General features: G+C 55.9%; 12 protein-coding genes and 2 non-coding genes across 14 annotated transcripts; 4 read left to right on the top strand and 10 right to left on the bottom strand.

Moving 5' to 3' along the window:
- Nucleotides 1-22: 22 nt before the first annotated feature.
- AGOS_AAR155W (AAR155Wp) lies at nt 23-727 on the bottom strand (the record flags this gene model as incomplete). Its single annotated transcript, NM_208051.1, has 1 exon — nt 23-727. One exon carries the CDS (start codon nt 725-727, stop codon nt 23-25), a length of 705 nt encoding a protein of 234 aa, NP_982698.1.
- A 202-nt stretch (nt 728-929) lies between these two features.
- On the bottom strand, nt 930-2,393 carry AGOS_AAR154W (AAR154Wp; the record flags this gene model as incomplete). Its single annotated transcript, NM_208050.1, has 1 exon — nt 930-2,393. The coding sequence occupies one exon, from the start codon at nt 2,391-2,393 to the stop codon at nt 930-932; it is 1,464 nt and encodes a 487-aa protein (NP_982697.1).
- Nucleotides 2,394-4,919: 2,526 nt separating this feature from the next.
- OLE1 (stearoyl-CoA 9-desaturase) lies at nt 4,920-6,356 on the top strand (the record flags this gene model as incomplete). Its single annotated transcript, NM_208049.1, has 1 exon — nt 4,920-6,356. The coding sequence occupies one exon, from the start codon at nt 4,920-4,922 to the stop codon at nt 6,354-6,356; it is 1,437 nt and encodes a 478-aa protein (NP_982696.1).
- A 50-nt stretch (nt 6,357-6,406) lies between these two features.
- MET8 (bifunctional precorrin-2 dehydrogenase/sirohydrochlorin ferrochelatase MET8) lies at nt 6,407-7,195 on the bottom strand (the record flags this gene model as incomplete). Its single annotated transcript, NM_208048.1, has 1 exon — nt 6,407-7,195. The coding sequence occupies one exon, from the start codon at nt 7,193-7,195 to the stop codon at nt 6,407-6,409; it is 789 nt and encodes a 262-aa protein (NP_982695.1).
- A 234-nt stretch (nt 7,196-7,429) lies between these two features.
- NGR1 (Ngr1p) lies at nt 7,430-8,875 on the bottom strand (the record flags this gene model as incomplete). The annotated part of the gene is made up of 1 exon (NM_208047.2): nt 7,430-8,875. The coding sequence occupies one exon, from the start codon at nt 8,873-8,875 to the stop codon at nt 7,430-7,432; it is 1,446 nt and encodes a 481-aa protein (NP_982694.1).
- Nucleotides 8,876-9,869: 994 nt separating this feature from the next.
- Nucleotides 9,870-10,616, top strand: AME1 (Ame1p; the record flags this gene model as incomplete). The annotated part of the gene is made up of 1 exon (NM_208046.1): nt 9,870-10,616. The coding sequence occupies one exon, from the start codon at nt 9,870-9,872 to the stop codon at nt 10,614-10,616; it is 747 nt and encodes a 248-aa protein (NP_982693.1).
- A 58-nt stretch (nt 10,617-10,674) lies between these two features.
- Nucleotides 10,675-11,082, bottom strand: AGOS_AAR149W (cornichon family protein; the record flags this gene model as incomplete). The annotated part of the gene is made up of 1 exon (NM_208045.1): nt 10,675-11,082. One exon carries the CDS (start codon nt 11,080-11,082, stop codon nt 10,675-10,677), a length of 408 nt encoding a protein of 135 aa, NP_982692.1.
- Nucleotides 11,083-11,523: 441 nt separating this feature from the next.
- On the top strand, nt 11,524-12,216 carry AGOS_AAR148C (AAR148Cp; the record flags this gene model as incomplete). Its single annotated transcript, NM_208044.1, has 1 exon — nt 11,524-12,216. One exon carries the CDS (start codon nt 11,524-11,526, stop codon nt 12,214-12,216), a length of 693 nt encoding a protein of 230 aa, NP_982691.1.
- Nucleotides 12,217-12,361: 145 nt separating this feature from the next.
- AGOS_t0025 lies at nt 12,362-12,433 on the bottom strand. Its single transcript has one exon. It is a non-coding gene; the product is annotated as a tRNA-Glu (tRNA).
- A 268-nt stretch (nt 12,434-12,701) lies between these two features.
- ULS1 (translocase ULS1) lies at nt 12,702-17,444 on the bottom strand (the record flags this gene model as incomplete). Its single annotated transcript, NM_208043.1, has 1 exon — nt 12,702-17,444. One exon carries the CDS (start codon nt 17,442-17,444, stop codon nt 12,702-12,704), a length of 4,743 nt encoding a protein of 1,580 aa, NP_982690.1.
- A 595-nt stretch (nt 17,445-18,039) lies between these two features.
- AGOS_AAR146W (glucan 1,3-beta-glucosidase) lies at nt 18,040-19,368 on the bottom strand (the record flags this gene model as incomplete). Its single annotated transcript, NM_208042.1, has 1 exon — nt 18,040-19,368. The coding sequence occupies one exon, from the start codon at nt 19,366-19,368 to the stop codon at nt 18,040-18,042; it is 1,329 nt and encodes a 442-aa protein (NP_982689.1).
- A 626-nt stretch (nt 19,369-19,994) lies between these two features.
- IES4 (Ies4p) lies at nt 19,995-20,249 on the bottom strand (the record flags this gene model as incomplete). The annotated part of the gene is made up of 1 exon (NM_208041.1): nt 19,995-20,249. The coding sequence occupies one exon, from the start codon at nt 20,247-20,249 to the stop codon at nt 19,995-19,997; it is 255 nt and encodes an 84-aa protein (NP_982688.1).
- A 115-nt stretch (nt 20,250-20,364) lies between these two features.
- AGOS_t0024 lies at nt 20,365-20,436 on the top strand. The gene has a single exon. It is a non-coding gene; the product is annotated as a tRNA-Glu (tRNA).
- Nucleotides 20,437-20,459: 23 nt separating this feature from the next.
- MSB1 (Msb1p) lies at nt 20,460-23,723 on the bottom strand (the record flags this gene model as incomplete). The annotated part of the gene is made up of 1 exon (NM_208040.1): nt 20,460-23,723. One exon carries the CDS (start codon nt 23,721-23,723, stop codon nt 20,460-20,462), a length of 3,264 nt encoding a protein of 1,087 aa, NP_982687.1.
- Between the last annotated feature and the right edge of the window lie 320 nt (nt 23,724-24,043).

Below are 24,043 nucleotides of genomic sequence, written 5' to 3'. Positions count from 1 at the left end.
ATATGCATGTTATAACCACCTACTAAGTGGGCGAGCTGGTAGGCTCGGCAAGATCTAGCTCCGCCACGGTCACCTGCCGGTCCGCGTCCTGGCGCCGCCACAGGTCGCCCAGCGCTGCTACGGCCGCGACCAGGGCCGCGGCGTAGAGCACAGCGCGCGACGCAGGGTCCAGCGCCCGCGAGCTGCGCTCGTACTCGGCGCGGCGCGGCGCGCTGCACGTCCAGAGGCCCTTCTGGTCCGTGACAAAGAAGTCCTCTGGGCGGCGGCCGACGAACGAAAGCCCGGTGCGCGGCCCCCATGACCCAAACGCGTGGTAGTACGAGACCTGCTGCCACACGCGCGGCATCTTCCGCCAGTCCCTCGCGCTCAGCTCCGCCGTGGCCACCTGCAGCATCTCGCGCTCCCGGGCAGGCCCGGGGTACTTCGTCAGAAGCATCCGCGTCTCGCATCTGTCCTTGTTGTCTACACAGTACCGCTGCCGCACGACCTCCGTGAGCTCCCCCGAGTTGAGCTTCGACACCGTGTCCGAGTGCAGGCGTAGTGCCTCCTGTTCCTCATCGTCACCGGACGATGACCCCGAGAAAAGCGAACCAATGTCCCGCAGCGAAGCCACCACAAATTTGGAAGCTTCTTGAGAGGCGCCTACCTTAGAGCCAGTTCTTCGTGCCTGTCGTTCTAGCAGGGATTTCGGCACTGCGCGTGATGCAAGCGCACATGTCCTCTTCATTATATCGGACCGCGGCACTGGTCTGCGGTAAAAGTAAACTCTGATCTCATTTTCTTCACAGATCACCACCTTCCGACGTTGATGGGTAATACCTAATGTTAGAAAAAGGATGAAATACTTAAGAGCGAGCTATGTATTCGTAACTAAATAGTGGTCCAACGTATCTATAGGCAACTTACACGAAACTGTCCGAAGGTACCCTTTACCTCGCGACAGAGCCCCTCTGTCTTCTCGCAGAGAGAGGGTCGACAAGCTTATTTTCGGTGTGCTTGCGGGCTAGCAAGCCCAATATATCGGTTAGGGACACGACTCCAATGAGCTTGCCGGTGCTGTATTCTTTATCAAGTGTCCCGAGGGGAGACGCAGAGGTGGTGAGTGGGCCATGGCTGCCGGCAGGCGACGGTGCCGGCGACGGCGACACATGGCGGGAGCTGAATTCTGAAGAGCCATCTATGGTGGTGGGCGCAACCGGGGGCGAGACCAGGACGCCCTGCTCGACGGGCTGAACAATCCACAGACGGTGCGCCTTGGTGGCGACCAGCTTCGCGACCGTGCGGGCCAGGGACGAGGTGGGGTAAACGTGGAAGATGGGGAAGGAGTCCTTGCCCATCTCCAGGCCGCGGTTGTTGAGGATCACGCTGATGAAATGGCGGCAGGTGTTGTGCAGCAACGGATACTGCGAGGTGCGCGTAACCTGCTTGACGTCTGTCACAGAGATGTTCCCGAGCAGCATGCCCTGGTGGTCGATCACTGCGATGGAGGATATCCGTTCTGTATGCATCTTGTGCAGGGCAACGAGCAGCGGCTCTGTGTCGAGAATGGAAATAACACGCGACTGCCGCGAAGTAGGAGGGGTATGTGGATCCAGCACACCGATGCCCAACTTTTGCAGCGACGAGTTGAGCAGCACCTCCAGGTTGCTGAACTGGCGGGCGTTGTCCCACAGGTACTTCATCAGACGTCGCTGCGACAGAATGCCACGGATAGATGAAGAGGTGGAGTCCACAATGGCGACACGGTGCACGCCGGAGCCAAGGATGCCCATGACCGTCGACAGGTCTTCCGTCTCGGGGACTTTGTAGAAGGGGTTCTTCGGAGTCAGCTTCACGATGCGGCCAACGGGTACCGGCTGCCCCGACTGGCACTGTCGTGTGATCTCCTCGTCCGCCACGGTCGTCTTGCCGAGCACAAGCAGCAGGTATGAGTTGAGGTCGTTGTAGTCGAACGTCACGCAGTCCATGTCGCCCGGGTACCGTTCCACCGGCAGCGACGTCAGATTGTGCTCCACCAATGTGTTGAACGCCTCCTCCACCGACATTTCGGCATTGATAAACACCAGCTTGTTCTCCTCCACCAGCTGCGACAGCTCAATGTGCTGCCACTTTTGGGCGTGCACCTTGGTCAGGCACGACGTGGCCGAGGCATGAGACTCAGTCGACGAGGTGCTGCTCTGCCGCGAGAGGGTTCTGCGCTCGTCGCCGTCCGCTGCCGTCTCTCCGCCCGTGGCGCGTACGTTCTCATCCTCCATTCCTGTCTGCACGACTATCGCGGGCGGGGGCGTCGAAAGCATCTCGACAATCGAGGCATGCCTCTGCCCCGGCGAGGCCGCAGCTGCCCCGGAGCTCATTCCCCCTGCGCCTGTTGTACCCTGCTGCTTTTCCCTCATCTTATGCGCTGTTACTTCTGCGTGCGCGACATGGTCATCCAGCAGCAACTGGCTTTATTGCCCCCGCCGCCACGTGAAATGCACGTGATAGCTTTTTATAGAACAGCATTGCACAGATCACGTGAACACAATGATGGTCAAAGATGAAGACTCAGCAGACGGTGTAGGAGGCAGGAAGATGCCACGAACATATGATTAGGTTGTTTCTGAGGTGTGATCTAAGCGTTGCCACATTGAACTGCTTGATCGTTTATACCAATTATTATATTTTAAAATATTATAAAATTAATACTTCAATCATTTGACAATAGTAAGGCCATCCACTTTCTATTAATTAATATGCACTTATTCATATTAAATTATTTCGTTAATATAATTTAACATTGTGAGCATCGATGTTATTTGTAAGCTGCATGAGTTGATGATATTGTCTCTATATCATCTTGCAGAACATATAAAAGCGGCCTAATTACTACTTCTAGGTCGGCATTTCATTGCAAGATCGAAGGATTACGAAAAGTGTTACCGCACTAAACCGCAGTGCCATTCTAGCTCATCATTATGGTATTCATTTTATTATAAAATGAGCACGTGCTTTCTTCGTTGTATCTGGCGCGCAGCGAACTCTCGCCTCCGTCCTAGGAAGCGGACATTCTGGCCTGGATAATTAATCTTCAACTAATGTGAATAGGCGTCTCCAGGGATGTAACAGTTCTCTTCCTGTTGATTTGGTGTTAGATAAAGCAGTTGAAGCTCTTAAGTTTGTTCGTAGACGACTAAGACCGTGTTGTGGCTGTCCACTGTAAACTACAACAATTAAACCTGCTCCCGTCACTACCCAGGTAATGTGAGAAGGTTCATAAACGAAGCAAGAATTACAATTTAATACAAGTAGCTGCAAATTGTATTATGAGACAGCATATGATGTGGCCTCATTGGAGCAAGATACTGGGAACGAAGATGAACTGTCGGGGGCTAAAGATAGAGACAAACAGCTGATTTTAGCTAAGAGATTGGAGTTGGCGGCTGGCACAGCCAAATCACATCCGGCTCGGATAGAAATTTTGCAGTTATTTTAGGAGCGTGCGGGCAAGTATAGGCGCTTTACCGGCGCTTCCGTTTGTGCCAATCGCCGCATGTGGCGTGCTAATAATAATAACAACAGCAATGCTACACTTTGTGAATTCTGCCACATAGACATGGTTCCAGGGATGTGACTGGATGCAAGAGTATGAAGGTAGCAATGACTGGGTATACCTGGATCTGTTCTCCTGGTACAGAACGCCACGAAGCCTAATCGCCTAGGACAACACACAGGATCCTTTCATAACAGCCCTGATCGAGAACGGTGCAATAATGCACCACGTGAAGCAGCCCGATAGTCCAACAACTATGCCGCTGTTGAGCTCCAATGGGAGCACTATTATGGAGGCACCTAGTGGGATCATTCATCAGCATGACAGGTTATTGCTCGTTATGGTCACCCAGCCCAGCCGAAGAAATGGCTAGCCAGCTAACAAACGGACTGACACAAAACACCAATGCAACATTTAGACGGAGAAATGATGCTATGATGCTAAGTGCGTTACTTGGGAGCTCTCGGCTTCTCACCTAAACGGTCAGAGAAATATCAAGGGGATGCGTGTAATAAGAGGCTTATGAGGTATGGACGCAATAAGCGGTCATACACAACTATCGTGGCGCCAAGGGGTACGGACTGATGATTTTGCCATGGAGGAGTGCCTAGCAACTGTGCGACAGTGATTAGCCAGGGATAGGGACGATAATGCGGGGCCGTTGGCGTGTCAACGGCGTGCCAGGGGTAGGGACGATGGCGCGGGGCCGTTGGTGTCAGGAAATGTTGCGCATGCGATTGCAACGATTGTCATTAACGGCTATGTATTACTTGTGGTGACACAGAAACACGTATATCGTGAATACTAGGCGAAACAGATATCCTCGGAAGTAAGTGTCTGGGGAAGAACCCTGGATTAACGGTGCAGGGTGGGCCCAAGAGACGATATGTCTAGGACATTTAATAGCCTAGCGAATCTTTATGTACTTGCGCCGTACAGAAGGTGTACGGTCCGCATACAAGACTGCTTGTCTGGAGGACCTGAGGCGATGCTACAAGGTGTCATAACGCGGGTGTTTCAAACTCTTTGTATAACGCCAGAAACACGGCATACCGCCTTGCAGCTCTAGGGCACGCTTATTCGCATTGGTAGGGGCGCCACAAAAGCCCGTTTTCCTAAAGCCGGGTGAGCGCCGTCACTTTAACGAATATTCTAGTCAATTATTCCACTTGATATCGCTGTCGTCTGCCTTACCGCCGCATGCGACGGGCTCTTCTAGGTCGTCTGTCACGTGATTCTCACGTGCGGTTGGTTTCTTTTCCAACACGTGATTTTTCTTGTTGGGACGGCCCCCCAACAAAACCCGAGTCGTTGGTCTCAGATACCGCCTATATATGGTGGGTCATCTTGGTGGGCCATCTTGGTGGGATGCACCATCAAGGCGCTCCTGATGGAACAAGTGGATCTTCCGAACGCAAATAAGATCGCCGCGGGCGCCAACAAGGCGTCTGTTCGCGTGGTCAATGGGCTCGGCGCGCTAATGGGCTCTAAGGCGATGGCCGCCGTGGACTTCGAAAAAGATAGCATGGCAGAGATGTTGGCTCGCGACCAGCGGGAGAAGGAGCACTATCGCCACCACAAACACATCTCGGAGCAGCCATGGACTCTGAACAACTGGCATCTGCACGTTAACTGGGTGAACATAGTGCTTGTGGTGGTGGTCCCTATAATAGGCCTTTACCTCGCACTCTCAGGGCGCGTGCCGCCACGCTTCGAGGTGCTCGCGCTGGCCATCGTATACTACTCCCTCGGCGGGCTGGGGATCACGGCCGGCTACCATAGACTCTGGGCGCACCGGTCGTACAGCGCGCGCTGGCCGCTACGTGTGATGTACGCTCTGTTCGGCGCGTCGTCGGTGGAGGGCTCGATCAAGTGGTGGGGCCACTCGCACCGCATACATCACCGCTACACAGACACGCCGCGCGACCCCTACGATGCCCGCCGTGGGCTGTGGTACTCGCACATGGGCTGGATGCTGCTGCAACCTAACCCGCGCTACCGCGCACGCGCCGACATCGAGGACCTCATGAATGACTGGGTCGTGCGCCTGCAGCACCGCCACTACGTTCTGATCATGGCTTTCATGGCCTTCCTTCTGCCCGCCATAATTTGCCACTTCATCTTCCGCGACTTCTGGGGCGGCCTCGTGTATGCGGGCATTCTCCGTGTCTTTGCCATCCAGCAGGCCACCTTCTGCATCAACTCTCTGGCACACTACCTGGGCGACCAGCCGTTCGACGACCGCCGCACCCCACGTGACAACTGGATAACCGCCCTGGTCACCCTGGGCGAGGGCTACCACAACTTCCACCACGAGTTCCCAACAGACTACCGGAACGCCATCCGCTGGTACCAGTATGACCCCACCAAGGTGTTCATCTACTGTGCGTCGCTAGTCGGGCTGGCCTACGACCTGAAGAAGTTCTCGCAGAACGCCATCCAGCAGGGTCTGATCCAACAAAAGCAGAAGAAGCTGGACAACGCCCGCTCGCGCCTCAACTGGGGCACGCCGCTCTCCCAGCTGCCCGTGTGGGACCGCTCGGAGTTTGTGCGGGCGTCCCGCGAGAATTCCGGCCTTGTCGTCATCTCCGGGATCGTCCACGACGTCAGCGGCTACATCACCGAGCACCCGGGCGGCGAGACCCTGATCCAGGCCGCGCTCGGCAAGGACGCCACCCGCGCGTTCAACGGCGGTGTCTACATGCACTCCAACGCGGCCCACAACATCCTGGCCACCATGCGCGTGGCGGTCGTCAAGGAGGGCCAGGATGCAGCCACTCGCTTTGCTGCGCGCCGGGGCGAGGCACTCGAGAAAAAGACGGCGTAGCCGTCGTGTTTAGTGTCATATTACGTAAATACATGGAAACATGCACCGCTCTATGTGCTCGACTCTGTATACACACTCACCAGGTCCGCTGGCAGCGCGCGCGGCCGCCCGGCCGCCGCCGCCGCCGCCATCTCGCCGAACAGCCCGGCCAGCCGCTCCACGTCCATGGCCGCGCAGTGCTCCAGCCCGAACGCGTCCGTCACCTGCCGCATCCAGTCCATGCGGAAGCGCAGTGCCTCCTCTGCCGGCAGCCCGGCCTGCGTGCTGAGCGCCCGGGCACGCTCGCGCAGCGCCCGCAGCCGCCCGCACATCTCGTCCCAGTCCAGCGCCGCGTACCGCCGCTCGATGTCAGCGCGCAGCAGCGCCGTCAACCGCGGCGCCGCCCCGTTGGACGATACCAGCACCTGCAGGCCCCGCTCGCCCAGCGCGCACTGACTGCCAAAGTAGAAGTCGCACAGCGCCGGCACGTCCGCCACGTTGCATTGCACGCCGCGCGCGTGACTCAGCGCGTGCACCCGCGCGCCCAGCCCCCCCGCCGGCACGCACGCCAGCACAAACGCAAACGCCTCTAGCCCCTCGTCGCCCGCCGCGAACTCCCGTCGCGCCACCCGGTACACCTGCCCCGGCTCCCACCCCTTGTTGACCCACGTCGCGCCGGCCGCCACCTCCATGCCGCCCGGCATGTATGCGGCGAGTCCCGCGTCCACCTCCGGCGCCACCACCGTCAACTTGCAGCCGGTCGGCACCAATTTGTCCACGCGCGTCATGCCCACCGCTCCGCATCCTACTAGCAGCACGTGCCGCCCGCCCATCTGGTGGGCCAGTGGTAGCGACAGCATCTGGCTCGTAGTAGGAGCCGGTAACGCCACCGCAACGCGCCGCTATATCCACGTGGTGCAAGGGTGCTGATACGAGTCGGCCGCGGACTTATCTCCAGGAACGGCTACTAACGATTACACAAAAAAGCATTTATTATTATTGAGTTCAGCGACCAAATGCGAAAACAAAAAACGTTAACAAATGAAATCCAAAATGGAACAATAAACAGTCAGAATAGTTCGTACGACGAATGCTTATGGCAGCAACGAGGGGTGGATAGCTGTTTGCTGTGGAGCGGCTGACTGCAAGAGACCGGTAGCGGCGGTTGCCGCGGCCGCCATGGACCCTGTGCCGGAAAAGCGGAGATTCACGCCGTCGCCGAGCTGCTGTGAGGCCCATGCCAAGCGCTGCTGCTGCGGGTGCTGGTGGTACGGGTGGTGGTCGATGGCCAGCGAGCCGCTGGAGCCGCTGGAGCCGCTGGAGCCGCTGGAGCCGCTGTGGCTGTGGGTACGGCCCCAAGATAAGCGGATGGCGTTACCGCCGACTATGAACCCCTGCATGCCCTGGATGGCGGCCTCCGCGTCCATGCGGTTCTCGAAGCGCACGAAGCCACAGCCGCGGCCGGGCGGGACCTTGACGCTGAGGATATTGCCGAAGGGCATGAACAGCGCGTGCAGCTGACCCTCGGAGATCATGTTGCTGAGGCCGCCGATGAAGACGGTGGTGTTGGCGGTGTCGGCGGGCAGCTGGCGCGGCGCCGCAAGCGGCAGCGAGTTGCTCCCGACGAGCGAGCCGGCGGCGCCCAGCAGCAGGGGCTGCTGGGCGCGGCCGAGACTGGCGGCGTCGAGCTGCGCGAGGCTGGGCACGCCGACCAGCAGGCCAAGGCTGTCAGGCAGGGTCTGCGCGGGCGGCGCGGGCGGAGACGGCGGCGCAGGCGGCGCGGGGTGGGCCTGCTGCTGTTGCAGGAGGTTGTTACGCGGCGTCGCGTAGGCGACGCGCAGCTGGCGCCCCTGGCACCACACGCCGTTCATCTCGGCGAGGGCGCGGCGGCGCTCCTTCTCGTCCGCGAAGCGCACGAAGCCGAAGCAGCGCGACGCGCCAGTGATGGGGTCGGTCATCACGCGCACGGTCTTGACGGACTTAAACTTGGTCTGGAAGAGCGACAGCAGGTGCGCCTCGGTCGCGGTGGGCGACAGGTCGCCCACGAACAGTGAGAATTCCGGCGTAGCCGGGATATCGCTCTGCAGTGTGGCGCCCGAGGCCCAGTTGAGGCGGAAGTTGCGCTTGCCGGTCGGGTTCGTGGGGTTGCGCGTGGTCGGGCTCACCACGTTCGGCAGCGGCGTCGCATTGAGCTGCAGGCCCGCCTGCGCCTCCTGCAAGTTCGCGAACTGCACGAAGCAGTAGCCCGCGTGGTGCAGCTGCGTTGTGTTCGGGTCGATGAACGAGACGCCGTTTATCTGGATCCGCTCCTCGTCCACGTGCGACGCGGACAGCGTGCTGCTCGTGCTGCATGGAATCAGCAGGTTCTTTTTCGCCCGAATGAGCTTCACCTGCACCTGGTGCCCCACTGTCAGCCACACGTGCTGGATCGTCGCCTCGTCGAACGACGGGTCCAGATCACCCATCCACAGCGTGCGCGGTGGCTCGCTGGACGTCTGCACCGTCGTCGACGGCGGCTCTGGGATCTGCGTATCCGCCATTCTATCTTCGCTGCGTCTTGAAAGCGTCTTGTACGCTACGCCTCGGACGTATATATAGCACGCGCCTAGCCGGCCGAAAAAGCCTTACGCAATACTAGACACCACGCTTCAGCCGCTGCAAAAAGGCAAGACGTGCGACCTGCGAACTGCGCCAATGCCAGTGAGCAGAGATCTGCAAGGGCCCGTAAAGTATAGCCCTGGGGACGTTGCCGTTCAATTGTGCTGCTCGCTACGAACACCACGCCTGAAATACCGTAGACCTATTCGCGCAATCAAAGAGTGTGCGCAGCAGTGTCAATCCTAAGTTCAATCAAAGTTCAGTGGTGTCGTACACTCGCCGGCGGCCTGTACCTGACTTAATATGTATGGATGAGCAGAAACAAACCGAAAAACTTCATACGGTGGCGGGGCGTTCGCTCGATTTATAGTGGATCCCGCGCCAGAGCAAGAGGTCAGCTAAAGGGGCAACGCGGTGTTGGCGCCGGAGAGATGTGGACTGCGATTAGCTAAGGGCTACAGATGGACCGTCGTTGCGGGGATTCCGGGAACAGTCACTAGCCGCGAGTTCCAGCTGCGAGGAGAAAGTAAAAACTCTTGCGCAGTGGCCGGTGCAGGGACTGGGGCCCTTGGCGATGTTATATAACATTGCTTGCGGCAGTTATGGATTATCTAAGTTGCGCTTCCTACGCGAGGTCACGTGGTTGCGATCGGGCGCGGTGCCGTGATGCGGTGTTCCGGTGTAGCACTATGTGACATGCGTCACGTGCGTGAACGTGCGGGAAATCCTTGCGCAAATGGGCAGGAGCCGCTCTACGAGCCTTGTCCCGCTTTGGAGCTCCCCGTGGTGTCATCGGGAGTTGTCACATTCCTTCTGCATGACTGACGTCTTTTGCAATCAGCCACGTGATCTGGATGCCATGATCTTGTGTCACGTGATAACCACGTGACACCGTGGTTATAGGCGACGCGCGCTGCGCAAGCGCAGCGAGACAGCATGGAGCGCCGCGTGAAGCTACTGTACCGGCAGCGGGGGAGCGCGCTGCGGCGCGTGGAACAGGAAGTGGTGATCCAGGACGGTGCGCCGGCCGCGGCCACGGCAGCGGAAGAGTCCGTGGAACCACCGGAGGAGCCTGCAGATCTGCCGCAGCTGGAGGCCGGGGACTGGGCGGTTGGGTCGCCGGGCGACGCGGCTGCCTGGGAACCGCCGGAGGCGGTCGACGAGGCGCCCAGTGCCGCCGGGAGTCCTGCAGCTGGGGGCGAGGCGCCCGGCGAGGCGGCCGACGAGGCCAGCCGGTTTGCGGGGCTCTCGGCCACGCAGCTGGCGACGTCGATCACGTCCGTGGCGACCGTAGAAGTGCTGTCGGAGGTTGTGACGGCACTGTTTTCACAACAGCTGGCGCCGCAATGTGCCGAGCGCTTCCGACGCGCGCGCACGCGTGCGGAGCGGCTTTCGTACAAGCTGGAGTTGCGCATTTTCGAACGGCTCGAGGCACAGGTGCGCGCAGACCTGCGCGACATCGTGGATATCCACCGCTCCAACAACGAGCTGTGCTACCAGATGAAGCAGATCCTGCGGTTGCGACACGAGCTCACGGAGGAGCTTGTGGCCGTGCGCGCGCAGCGCGCGGAGCTCGATCTAGCTGCTGCGCGCGACTCCGCGCAGGCCCAGGACCTGGCCGCGCTGCTGAGGCTCAACGCGCGCCTGCATGGCCTGCGCACCGCGGCCGCGCGGTCGCTGTAGCCCGGGTCGCGACTGTGTAAAGTGTTGCGATACATACCGCTACATAGCTTACCTATACTCAGTTGTCCTCCGCGATCAGCGCCATGATCATGCGGTACAGGTAGAAAAAGAACAGCAGCAGGTAGAAGCCCAGCTTCAGGAACGACTCCCGCTTGTGCTTCGACAACGTGCGGAAGATCTCCGTCGCGTCCAGCAGCTGCATCTTGTGGTATATCTTCTTCGCGTTGTAGAAGAGCACCGGCAGGTTCAGCAAGAACACAAACCAGTACCCGTTCAGCAGGAAGAGCAGAGAGATGAACGCATGCACACCCGCCTCGGGCGTTATTAGCCGGTTGACCTTTGAGCACAGCTCAATGGGGTTGACGTAATCCGCCTCCAGATCCGCATACATGATTGTGAAGTGCACCTGCAGGAACATGCTGACTGCGTTCATAACGAACGCAAACACAAATAGCCACGCGCCCATCGTGCTACTTTGCTACTCTTTGTTTCTCAACTGTCCGGAACTGTTTTCGTTCCCCGTGTGGCGGCGCTCTAGTCGTGTACTAGCGTATGGGTATGAGATTTTGTTTGGTCTACAAGGGCTTCAAAAAGAAAATTTTTTCAACACCTTTAAGGGGCCGACCAGCGTCAGCGTTGACGCATTGGGATAAGTGTGGCAACGTCACGTGTAGAGCAAAGCATGCTTGTGCAGGGATGCTTTGCTGACGCAGGAAGCTGTGCGCGCATGCAGCAAGTGTTGGGCGGAGCGGCAAGCCTCGAGGCATGTCAGCGTGACGGACAAAATTGCAACGCAGCAGGGCACAAAAACAGCGGGGCAGAGAGCATATACACTTAAAGCCAGCCGGACTAGCTGCCAGCGCTATCAGACTGCTCCTGCATCATCGCATTGCTAAAAAAAAATAACATGATTGTCAAGCATGATAAAAACCATTTCAACTGGCATGAAGAGATGCTGAGCCCGCTCCCCTCGCTGCCGTCCTTGGAGCAAGACTCGGACGGCGACTCGGACGTTGACATGGAGCTAGAGAGCCCAATTGCGTTTCAAGACTGCACAGATAACATACAATTAATATGCACGCCCTACGAGGGGCTTAAGGCAGCGCGCGTGCACCTAGACCCTGCCACGGACTCGAATTTGCGGCGTCTATCGGACACGCTCCAGTTGGAGTGCAATTCGTTGAAGGACCAGCGGCTTTGTGTCGTGCACCAAGTCAAGCTCGTGAAGACGACGGTGCAAGCCATCAAACTCGACTTCTTCTGGTCGGACGACGAGGATCTTTCGCCCTCGATGCCGGTAGACGGCTTTAACTTTTACACAGTGTCCATCAAGCTTCCGCGGAACGACCCGTTGATTTGGAAACACTACCTTTTGAAGTCGCAGTACAACCAGATGGTGGAGTTCCTCTCGCCTTTTGAGCAGCGCCCGCGCTACGAGTCGAGCTACCTAATGAAGTCGGAGCGGCTCGTGGATTTCGTGATGCAGCAAGTTTGGTTGCAGGACGTGCGCGAACATAATGCCCAGGACGAGTCGCAGCTATTCGAATTGCCGCAACTATATACCTGCCTTTACCAAGAGGTACAGTCGAGGTACAACTAACAATTACTAACAGCATGTTAATACACCATTGATATAAGAAAACCGGACTAACACCACATATGTTGAAGATCGTCACTTCTGGCACAGGCGAGTCTGTCTCGTTGCCCAGAAGAGAGCGCCAAAAAAATTTCAAATCAGAAGTGATCTCCGATACCGGGAGTCGAACCCGGGTCTCCACGGTGAGAGCGTGATGTGATAGCCGTTACACTATATCGGATTATCTGTTAATGGGTAGCTCCAGGATCTTGAACTACGGGATTGACCACCCACGTTACCGAATGGTAACGGATTATTGATATGTTCTACTATATCATAGTTCATTACATATAACGTTTATATTCATGTCTTATGATCGCATATAAAGCAAAGGAAACAGGCACTCGTTAATACACATGTTTATTTCGGTAAACAGGGTCACTTTGCTAAAGGTTTTACGTTGGTCTTTCATAAACGGCATGGGCGCATATTGTCTCCTAGCGCGCATATTACTCCCTTCCGGGCAATGAGTTGATCCCAAACAAGAACCCAAGTTCTTGACGTCCTAGCCTATTAACCTCTCTGAGTTCAGTGGGATCCATAGCATTCTCCACCAGAGTCCGTTTCCTGTTCTGGAGCTCTACAATTCTATCTTCTATTGTATTTTTGAGTAGAAGTCTGTGAATGTACACCTCTCGTTGTTGGCTAATCCGGTAGCATCTATCCATAGCCTGTTCCTCAACATAAGGATTCCAAAATGGGTCAACGAGAATTACATGGTTTGCGCAGGTCAGTGTCAGCCCAGAATTTCCTGCCTTCATTGAAATCAGAAGCAACCGCTCGTTTTTTTCCCTATAAAATCTTTCGATGACGCTTGCTCTAACATTACCGTTCATAGTACCGTCGTACCGTAAATAACTGACGTTTAATACCTTCTTAATAAAAAACTGCAGTATATCAAAAAACGTTGTGAATTGAGAAAACACTATAAGTTTTTCGTCTGTGCTGTTGTCCAAAACAGTCTTTATGATCCCGAGGCACTGCTGTACCTTCTTTGACTGGTGTAAGTTTTCAAAGTTCAACTGATAGTCGTACTTTAGTTTGTGTCGTCTTTTGGTCATTTCATTTTCATACTCCTCACGCAATTCATCAGTACTAATTCCTTTAACCACAGCTTGATGATATAGTTGATAAGATATTATCTCATGATCATTTATGAGCTTCTCGCACACCAAGCATGGCACAAAAGTCGAACGCGTTCCTTTTGGGCCTTTACGGGCATATTCACTTTCCCTTGCATCTTCAAGATAAGGTTCTACGCAGGCATCGCATAATAGATGCCCACATGGAGTAAGAACTGACAAAGATTCTATCTCCATTTGTTCCATACAAAATGGACAAATCATATTCTCAAGTGACTGGCTGACTGTTCCCTTCCCCTCTGTGCCAATTCGTTTGGCCACATTGTATAGCCGGAGCCAATCCTTAATGAAATCCATTCCATTTACTACTCGTGTCCCAATTGCTTTTGCCTTGCCCAGTTTAACCAGTTCTTGATGGCAGCAAGCTTGGCGCAACCGCAGCAACAAAGTCAAAATATTTGATGAGGAACTGGCCTTCCTTTCATTTAACAACGCTCTGGCTTGAATAGCAGTTTCATGTTCTAAAGACTTGTAAAACTCCAAATCCTGACCGTCAAGTATGTCTTCTTTTTTCCGAATATGTTTAGCAGGTAATTCGAGTATTGGCTGGCCATTGATCTGCGAGGTCTTTGCCCTCCGAAGCATAATTGCTCGCAAGAGGACCCGAACTTTTTTAAGCGCTCGCTTCGTGTCCATACTATCGAAATCACCACCTCTAGATAACAAAGCATTCCCAATATCTTCTTTGAACTTTTGCTCTCGATTATAAGGCGCAATTCTTAAAAATCGGAGCAGGGAGTAGAGCTCCAAGATGTTATTCTGTATCGGTGTACCAGACAATGCCCATCTGTAGGTACCATTCAAGGTGCAGCATGCCTTCGCCGCCTGTGTTTGCTTATTTTTAATATTCTGAGCCTCATCCAGTATTATGCGATAGAAGTTTGAATCGTCACTAAAAAAGGGAGACCAGTATTCATTCCGTAATTTCATCGAGTTCATGGCCTTGATACTGGCAACTTCAGGCAGCTGGCCTCCATTTTCAGATGTGCCCTGTAGCCGCGCTGGCCAATGCTTTTTAAATTCAACGGCAAGAGTCTGGTATGATACCAGAACTACATCATAGTTATGCATCGCTTTGAAATTCTCTACCTTTTTCCCACCAAAACCACCATATATCATGACACTGAACTGTGCTTGCTTCTTAACTTTAGTATTAATCTCATCATGCCAAACTCTAAGCACAGCAACAGGTCCTACAACCAAATTTGTTTTGCAAGTACTGTCGGCTGATCTGTTTGCCAGCATCAATGCAATTGCCTGTACAGTCTTTCCGAGACCCATGTCGTCTGCAAGTAGTCCACCTTTAAATTTGGAGCTTTCTGTCTTCAGCAGCCAATATAGACCCTGGCGCTGATGCTTTAATAAGTTGACAGTCATATCTGGTGGCGTTAACTCTTCGCCATCAATGCTGGTTTCGGCTTGTTTTAAGCTCTCTAGAAGCTCATTCAAACTTTGATGGTCCCTAGACGTGTATATATTGGCCATTTGCAGTTGATTTCCTGCAGCAAGGTCCCCCAATTCCTTCAAATCAGCATCCTCTGGATCTCCTTGTATCATCAAAGGTTCTATAACCCCATCCTTATCAATATCATCGGAATTAACGTACTTGTTATCCCCTGTATGAAATCCACGTTGTTTGAGATACCTAAACACAGGAGGAAGTTGCAGATTGATGTCCATCAAGGTATTCAAAGAGTCCTGTACCTTCTGATTCCAGAATAGCGGAGCATCGGCACGATGGAACAATTCTCTATACGCTCTTAAAGCCTCTAGGGCCAAAAGTATCCTGCGTACTCTATCGTACCCCAGACGTGCTCGATTTAAAGCTGTGCTGTACGTTGAAACTGCTTGCTGAATCGATTGGAAATAGCGCATTTCCTCATCACCGTTGATTGAGTCTGTGCTCGTTTCAGATTCTACCTTCACACTCTTCTGCGGCTGCTGAGAAGACTTCTTCATGCGCTTCAAATAAGCTGCCACAGTCCTGTCAACAACTGGCATCTTCACTCCTAGATTTTTTAGTGCAGTTAAATTAAGACTAATATTGGTGGTTTTGTATATTGTAGGGGTAACATTCTGCATTGTTTCCTTTATCGTCTTCTCAACTTCATCGAGGAGATTGTAGATCTTTTGCTTTGTCTCAGCAGAGCGCTTTGTGTTTTGGGCGATCAGGTCTCTGGCATCGCTGATGTTCTTCAATGCACCAGTTGGATCATACCTCCAATTGAGGCCTTGCTCTTCTAAGACCTGATAAACCAGAGGCATCTTCACGCCCTGCTTGTAAAGCATTCGAATAGCCTTCAGCACAGCAGATTTACGCTCATCATCGGGTGTAAGTCCACAAAATACAAGTTGCTGATATGCCTCTATAGCCAGAAGATTGTTATTGATATCAGTTTTAAGCTCCGGTGATCTATTAGAGGACGCAAGGATGGATCGCACTTTCGAAATTGTGTAGAAAAATGCCGCCGAATTGGCTGTTTGGCTCTTCTCTGTCATTGTGTTTCCAGAACTGAGCGCAGAATTCAAAGCACTTATGAATTCAGCTGCGCCCAAGTTTTCGTTGATATTAGCTACAACAGATTCAGGGGTATCACAAATACTCTGGAGGCGATTATATACAAAAGGCATGCGAATACCCTGCCGCTGCAACTCCTGCGATATTTTAGACCCGCGCTCGCGCTCGCCTGCAGAAAGTGACTTCGAGAGAAAATGCTCTTCTAAACGGAGCACTTCCTTAATCAAACGCTGCACGGCTTGCCTATTTTCTTGGCTCCTGTCAGACGCTTCTAGCAGCTCCAATGCCTTCATGCATGTCCGCTTAAAGATCCCATGTGATGCTTCACTACGGTCAGCATGCGTCTCCTCGGAAACACTAAGACTGCTGAGCTCGGATCTTATACGTCTCAGCTCATTTTTCAGCTCCGCTTCATCGCCAAACGTATGCGGTGCATTATCAAGTTGTACACGCAAGAGTGCCATCTTCGTCTGCTGGTACCTCACCTTGTCTGCTTTTTGGTCGACCATGCTGAGTTGCATACGGAGTAGCGCTTCCCGTTTTTGGCGCTGAAATGCAGCGTAGTCAAGCTCAGTACGTCGCAGAAGTGCTTCAGCGTTGGTCAATTTTCCCTGAGTATTTCTGTTGGCATCAATTAGTTTTTCATTGGAATCCCCCTTGGCTCGAATCTGAGTCTCTCTGCGGCTAATTTTACTCTGTAAAATCTGTTTCGTCGTCTTCAGCTGTACTAGTTTGTCGTAGTAGTCCTGTTCTCGCCGCGCTAAATGCTGCAGGAGCGCATCTTGAGATGGGTACTCGATTTCCCGGTCACTGGACGACTTCATAGTAGTCATTTTCCATGAGCTCTGCGCAGCTTTGGCCGACGCAGAATTGGGCTCGCGTTCACCACTGGGCCTGCCAGCCTCGTCATCACTGCTCAGTAATAATATCGGCGTGTCGTTGCTGCCTTGTGTCGATGGCACGCTCTGCGCGCGATACAGCCGCACCTCGCCGCGGTCGTCTAGCACTCGCCGCAAGAGCGGGTCCTCTTCTGTGTCGACCAAGATTTCTGGATCAGGAGTCTCTGGGCTACTTTCAAGCCCGCTAAAATCTTCATCGTAATCTTGGCCATCGTTGCTGCCCGCCTCGGCACAGCGGACCGCAGGCGCGCCTGGGGCGACGCTGAGCCGGCGCCGCTTGACGCCGCCCGCTGGCGCCCAGGCGGACGGCTTGTGCTCTGGCTCCGCCATATCCACGCCTGGCGAGCGCCACGGGAGCCGCACGTCTGCAGGCTTCGGGTTGTATAGCCCCATCCCAGTCGGCGAAGCCGCACCAGACCGCATGGCACTGCTCGCCGCCCTGTTCAGGCTGGCCAATCGCCTTGTCGCCTCATTTGCACCAGGTTCCTCTCTGCCCATCTCGTTCCGCTCTTTACCATCTCCGAAGTCCTCGTACAGTCTTCTCAATGCCCCTGGGGGGTCCTGTTGCCCATTTCGTCCGTTGTCTTCAGCCTCATCAGAGGTTAGGTCGACAACAGGAACCTGCGAAGCCATAGCTGTTGAGTTGTAACCCCGGGTGCCTCCTATACGGGCTTCGGCACTGGGTATCGCAAATTTCTGAGTTTACAGTCACTCTATAATTTAGGTACCGTCTTCGAGGAATGGCATCACGGGAATTTGAGTACTCCCATCTAGAATTTTTCACACAAGGATTTAAAAACTAAGTGACTTTGCATTAACTATGTACGCTTAGCCCAGTACCAGGCTCTGAATACCCAGCAGAGGATAACTGTATGAGGTGTAGCACTACCCAGGAAAGTAGCGCAAACATATACCCCAGGATAAAGCCTACAGATAGACCTTTCTACGTAAAAAGGAACGTCATGGACTTACTGTCACAGTCAGGGTTCAGGCAGCGAGCAGCCTCTCAACATCTCAAGAACGAATGGATGGCAGTGTGCGGGCGGAGGGTATAGTCAGCACTTTTATGGTGATTAGGTCATAAGAATAGTCCGGGACGGCCGCCGCTCGGCTCGTTGGTGGACGAGGAAAGAATGGACGGAACAGTGCTAAAGCAGCTGTCCTGTCCCCAGAGGGGACGTGTGCTTTCGGGGGTTAGCCGGGTATGAGCTTGGGGTATCCAAATCGATTAGAAGGGGCACTGGTTAGGGTATTTGCGGTCCTCTAGAGGCTGTGGCATTAGGCCATGGGCGAGCAAGCGCTGGAAGTCCCACTCGGTCAAGGTTTCGGTCTTCCAGCACCAGAAGATCCAGCCGCCGCGCAACTCGTAGGCGTCCAACTGGGCCTCGATGTAGCGCCGGGTGTTCTTCTTCTTCTCCTCTGGCCAGGACTCGTAGAACTGGTGGCAGTCGCCCTGGTATGGCGCCTTGTCGCCGTTCTTGTTGAAGGTGCCGTCCCAGCGCGCACCAACGCCGACACCGTTCAACCACTTCGCACAGTCATCCAACGCAGCAGACCACTCGCCGCAGACTGGCCAGTGTGATTCGGAAATGACGTCGTGGCCCCAGGCGCACGCAGTCTTCACCTTGTCATCCATCGATCTCGCTAGCTCACCGGGAGAGAAGACCTGGTAGTGGTGGTGGTCGACAACAACGCCCCAGTAGCCCTTGTCCAGAGTCAAGTCGGAGTTCCAGAACTGCGAAGGCATGAACGCATCGTGGATCACAACAACCTGGTCGCGCTTGAACTTGTTGCGCATGAGGTCGTAGGCGTAGTAGTAGAGGTCGCGCACGCCTTGGATGTCAACGGCAGGTCCTAGGGGCTCGTTCAACACCTCTACACCAATCACCACGTCCGCGAACTCGTCCTGGGAGTACTTGCCCAAAGTGTGCTCAAGAACCTTGTGGAGCAGCTCTAAGTTGTGGGGCTTCAAGAACTCGATCTGGTCGCGTCTCCCAGAGTTGTCGAACCCGTTCTGCGAGCCAGGGGCACCGTGCAAGTCAACCCACACCTTCAAGCCCGCCGCGCGGGACCACTCAATGGCCTTGTCCAAGTACTCCTCCTGTCCCTGAGCGTATGGGTCGTCCTCGAGAAGCTCGAACGCCCAGTACCCAATTGGCACACGCACGATGTTCAAGCCTGCCGCCTTCATCGCGTGGAAGTCCTTCTCGGTGTAGAACGTCGACCAGTGCTTGCTGAGCCGCTCGTGCGCCTTCTCGCGCCCCAACGTCTTGCAGAGGTTGTACTCGTCCACGGGGATCCCGTCGTCGTTGTCTGGGTTCTTACGGAAAGGCTCGAAGAGCGACGGCGTGATGTATGGCTCCAACACCAACCACCCGCCGAGGTTCACACCCCGCATCGTCTTGTTCTCGTAGTCGAAGTACCGCTTCGTGTTCGTCACCACCTGGATCGAGTTGGGCGTCAGCGCGGGCAGCGGCCGCGCGGCCACGCCCGAGAGGCACCACAGCGCCATACCCAGAGCCAACATTAGCGTGCTGCTGGTCACCGTCCGCATCATTTTTTTCGTGCTCGTAATAGTCCCGGCTAAGTTGAACTCCTCTCGCAGCCTGTCTCTAGCTGTATGTCGTTGCAGAGGTACCAAACTGCTGGCTATTTAAATCTTTCGGTGCTGTGAGGCTCCGTTTTCCTGCTTGCTGGGGTAGGAGAGAAGAGATACGAAATGTCTACAGATGAAACATACATGAGTGCACTTCTAATTAAATAGTTTGTCGCTGGCCTGAAACAGAGACGAAAGGCGCCCAAAATAGGCGCGACATTCTGGCTGCAGCCCGTACAAGAAAGGCATCTTAGCCCAGCTTGGTATAGAAATGAAGCCGAAAGACGCCAATTGCGGCTGGGCGGGGTCGAGTTTCGCCCGCAGGAAACTGCGGAATGCTGCGTATTGGGCGCCGAACGCACGGTAGGTGCCCGGCTGCGGCGTTCCCGCAGTTACCAGACTGAATGGGCACGAGATCGGTGCTGGGAACTGGCGGAATGCGCGAGGCCGAAAGAGGCCGCCAGGCGGACAAGCGTGGCAACGCGTTTCCAGGGGCACTTGCCGAAGGCGCACCCTCGCGGTACCGGCGCAGAGTTTCCGAAACGGACAGTTGCATGTATGTAGGCTACGTATCGGGGTGCGCGGGCTCAGGCCGCGGCGGGCGGGCGGGGTCCCGTGGGCTTCGGCTGTGCGCTGTTTGCATTTTCAGGCTTTGCAGCCGGGTCCGCAGCCCAGCCGGCGAACTGCAGGGAGTAGCCGGAGAAGGACTTGACCGGGATGGTGGCAGCCAGCCAGTGCGCGGGGCGGGCGGGGCGTGCGCCGGGGGGCGCAAGCGATTTGGGGCCTGGCGCCGCGGGCGACGCCTGTGGGGTAGGGTCCGCGGGGGGCTGTTCCTGGCTCATGGTGGCGCGCGTGATCGTGGCAGCCGGGGCGCAGAAATTTGTTTCGTGCGGTGCGGCGGCCACGTGCGTACGCGCGGTCGTGGTACCCGCGCGCGGCGGGTCATCGGCATAAGTTTCCGATATAGTGTAACGGCTATCACATCACGCTCTCACCGTGGAGACCCGGGTTCGACTCCCGGTATCGGAGTTTTTTTGCGGCGCCGCACTGCCTCACAGGCCGAAATTGCCGTCTCGGATGTCCTTGTAGAGCTGTTTCCTGCCCTGCTGTTTCGTCATGTTGCCTCCATGGAGCCTGTTTGAAGGCAGGACAACGGGTGCATAGTTCATAGGCACTGCATTTCCGTGTGGCTGTTGCGTAGTTGCCATGGGATCAGCCTTCACGGGCGAGGCTGGCCTCGCTGCATTAGGTAAGTGTGTTTTTGGCGCGGAGGCGGCTGAGGTCGGCCGCCCGAAGCTCTGTGGTTCGGGATACACTGAAGGCACCGCATGGCTCGGGTGGTGCGTGGGGGAGCCATGGCTTAGCGCGTAGGGATGGCGTTGGGAATGCGGCTGCAGCATCTGCGGATGGTTGGGGAAGCCGTGTGTGCTGCGACGCGGCGCATGTGCCGCCGCGTACGCCTGCTCTGGCGCGTACGCCTGCTCTGGCGCGTACGCCTGCTCTGGCACGTACGCCTGCTCTGGCAACGAGGGGCTTTCGGGCGGGGAGCGCTGCTGGTAGGCCGTCTGGTCGTACGCCTGCCCCACGTGCTGGTAAGTGTGGGGCGCGGCGGTATCTCCGCCGGAGGCGGCCTGCAGGGTGCGCACCGCGGCCAGCTGCGGGGGCATTCTTACATGGGACGTTTGCGCGGGATCGAGCTTCTGTGGAGACGGCGGCGACGCGCGGCCCGGCGGAACGTCATAGTATGTGTAGGGGCGACGGACGTCGGAGCTTGCGGTCGCCGGACCGACGTATTCGGACGAGGCCGAGGTGCTGTGCGTGTACCCTGTGGCCGCCAGTGCCGACTGCCGTTTGTGCCTGGGAGCTGCGAAGCCCGGGCTACCCAGTGCGTCTTCTGCTGCAGCGCCCTGTACGTGGGCCGGCGGCGATGGGTCCGGTGGCGAGCGGTTGCCGACTGTTAGCTGGCTCGGGGCGCCTTCCTCTCCAGCGAAATTGTTGCACGCCGTGCCATAAGGGTTCCGGTGGGCACTGCCTTTCGGCACCTGTGCGGGTCTCTGCCATTGAGCCCTGCCTTGCAAAAACGAAGGGTCCGATGGCGCCTGTGTCGTCCTCGGAGTTGCCTGTGTGCCTCCACTACTGCTGCTTACAAATGATTCGTCCGCTACGTTGTTTGAATGGGGCATCCACGACGCTCCGCCTGTACTCCGGCCCTGACTGCCGGACTCCGGGAGTTCTTTGCCCATGACACAGCTCTCTGTGGCCAGCATGACGCTGCTTCCTGTGTCCAGCCCAGCGTAGAAGTTCTTGCTGCTCTGCGCGGGCTGTAGCAGGTCGTAAGACCGTGGTTTCTCTGGAATCGCCTCCCTACCCATGTACTCGTTTGGCCGCCGTCCCGCAGGTGCCGCCTGGCCCTGTAGGTTCAGGGCATCGGTCCGCTGCAGCAGGCGGTCCATGTCTCTGTCGAACCTGCCACTTGCATCCAGGTAGCTCTTGCGCTGTGGAACGTCCGCGGACAATGGCGAACAGGGCGGCAGCTCCGTGTTGGGGGCACGGATTACCGATATATCAGACTCAATATGCAGGCTCCTTTCGCTTTCTGTATCATAGTTCGACGAGGTCGTTATCGTGAACCCGGGCCCTGCCAAGGAAGCTGGGCTGTTCCCACAGGAAGAGGGTGTTGCTGGTTTGGTGTTCATCTGCCGCTTTGGCAGAGCAATCGTAGAGTAGGCGGCAGTGTGGCCGTTTCCGTTGATACTGCATCTGCTACTAGTGCTACTGTTATTACTGTAGGGTTTGCCGTTGCTGCCCCTGCTGCCCCTGCTTCTTACGCTGCACCTGCTGCTATAACTACTGCTGCTTTGGCGATGCGAAGGGTCTATGTCCGGAGGAGACGCGGATTTGGAAGCATCTTCCACGCTCTCTTGGAACTTCAGGTACCCGGGGCTGAGATGCAGCTCGTTGGGCGAGGCCATGACGTTCGCGGTAGCCTTCTCGGGCTCTGTAGCGGGCGCACCGGTTCTCATGCGGTCCAAGGTTATATCTGACTCTTCCACTATGATGCACTTCTTAAATCCGTCCAATTCGAACTCGGCAATGAAGGATCTCCCAAATATCTTCTTTTTGGACGAAATCTGTTCGTGCGAAAGTGTAGACATCCACGTCCAGATGAAGTAATCGCTGATTTCGGTCCGCGTCCAGCTGATGGACTCTGTGAGATTGAGCCTGTTGGGAAGGGGATTCCTGTTACCCCAGCCAGCTTGGAAAGTTGAATGCTTCGTGCTCATCTCCTTCAGTAGGCGCCGCGTCTCGCCTGTCATTTTCTTGCTGAGCGCATTGGCCTGGTTCTTCCTCATGAACAGCGACTGCAACAAGGTGTAGTCCTCAAGGGGCCCGCCGTAATGGCCCGCCGTCTGAAACAAGGAGTTACAACGCTCGAAGAGCTCCCATGGTTTCCGCGAGAACCGGTCCGTCTTCAGCGTGAGCACTGGCACGGAGATGAGCTTGGCGGGGTCCTCCTGCAGGTCTTCCGGCGGCGGGTAGGCGTTCTGGAACAAAATCGCCTCCAGTTCCCTGGTGAACTTCCCGCTTTTCTGTTCGTCCACGGCAAACGCACGCAGGAAGGCAAGAAACAGGTGGAACATCGCGTTCGCCCCGCGCCTCCATTGGGCCAGGCCCTCCTGGAACGAGTTGTTGCCTCCGCCGTCGGGGTGCCTGTAGTCCCCAAACGCCCATATCGCGCTCATTTTGGCCACCTTCCGACCGCTCATGCGGTTTTCCGAGACGTTTGCCGCAACGGCCACCAGCAGATCAAAAAAGTCGTACACGATCGACGCATGGCTCGAGGACGATAGGCACCCGGGCAGCACTTGCATGAACGCGTCGCTCGGATAGCCCAGCTTCCTCTCCTCCGCGCGGAATCGCCAGTATGTCTCCCAGCCGATCACCTGCTCGCCCGGCAGCCGGCACCAGATGTACTTCAACGCCTGCACCAGCGTCCACGAGTCCGTCTCCCCGATCACGTGCCGCGCCTTCGCGCGCGGCACCGCCTGCCCGTTGCCCAGCGGAAATACAGCGTTCAAAAACGCCAGCAGTTTCCGGTTCGCGTGTTCCGGCCGGAACGGCAGAAGCACGTAGCTGTCCGCCACGCCCTCCGCCTTCAGCTGCAGCGTGATCATGTGCACCACGCCCTTGACGCTCTCGGCCGCAAAAGCCTGGTAGAATTCAAACTCTTCCTCGCGTTCCTGCCGCCCGATCTCGCCCTCTGCGCCCGCCTGCCCTGTCATCTGCGGATGAGGAGGCTGTTGTATCTTGTCCATTCTGCTGGTCGAACGCGCCCTCCCGATTTTAGCCTTTTCTGATAGTCCTGATGCTCCAACTCGAACGCCGACAAATGCTATCGCTGCACAGTGCGAAATACTGGTCACGGAAGCTTGCTAAGCTTTGCAATGTACCTATAAGATTCATTATGACGGCAGCGAGAGCGATGCAAAAATCTGGAAACACAAAACCCATAACTTTTTTCAGCCCGTTGCTCGAGACAAAGATTTTCAGGTACCTGCATATTCCTAAATCTGAGATCTCATCGGAAGCGCCCAGAGGCGCCGCGGAAGACAGGGCCCGATCTACGGGCATCTCG

The sequence above is a fragment of the Eremothecium gossypii genome, chromosome I, assembly GCF_000091025.4.
Source record: "Eremothecium gossypii ATCC 10895 chromosome I, complete sequence".
NCBI classification, from domain to species: domain Eukaryota; kingdom Fungi; phylum Ascomycota; class Saccharomycetes; order Saccharomycetales; family Saccharomycetaceae; genus Eremothecium; species Eremothecium gossypii.
The sequence above is the reverse complement of the archived record's forward strand: the minus strand, read 5'-3'. Positions and strand labels throughout refer to the sequence as shown.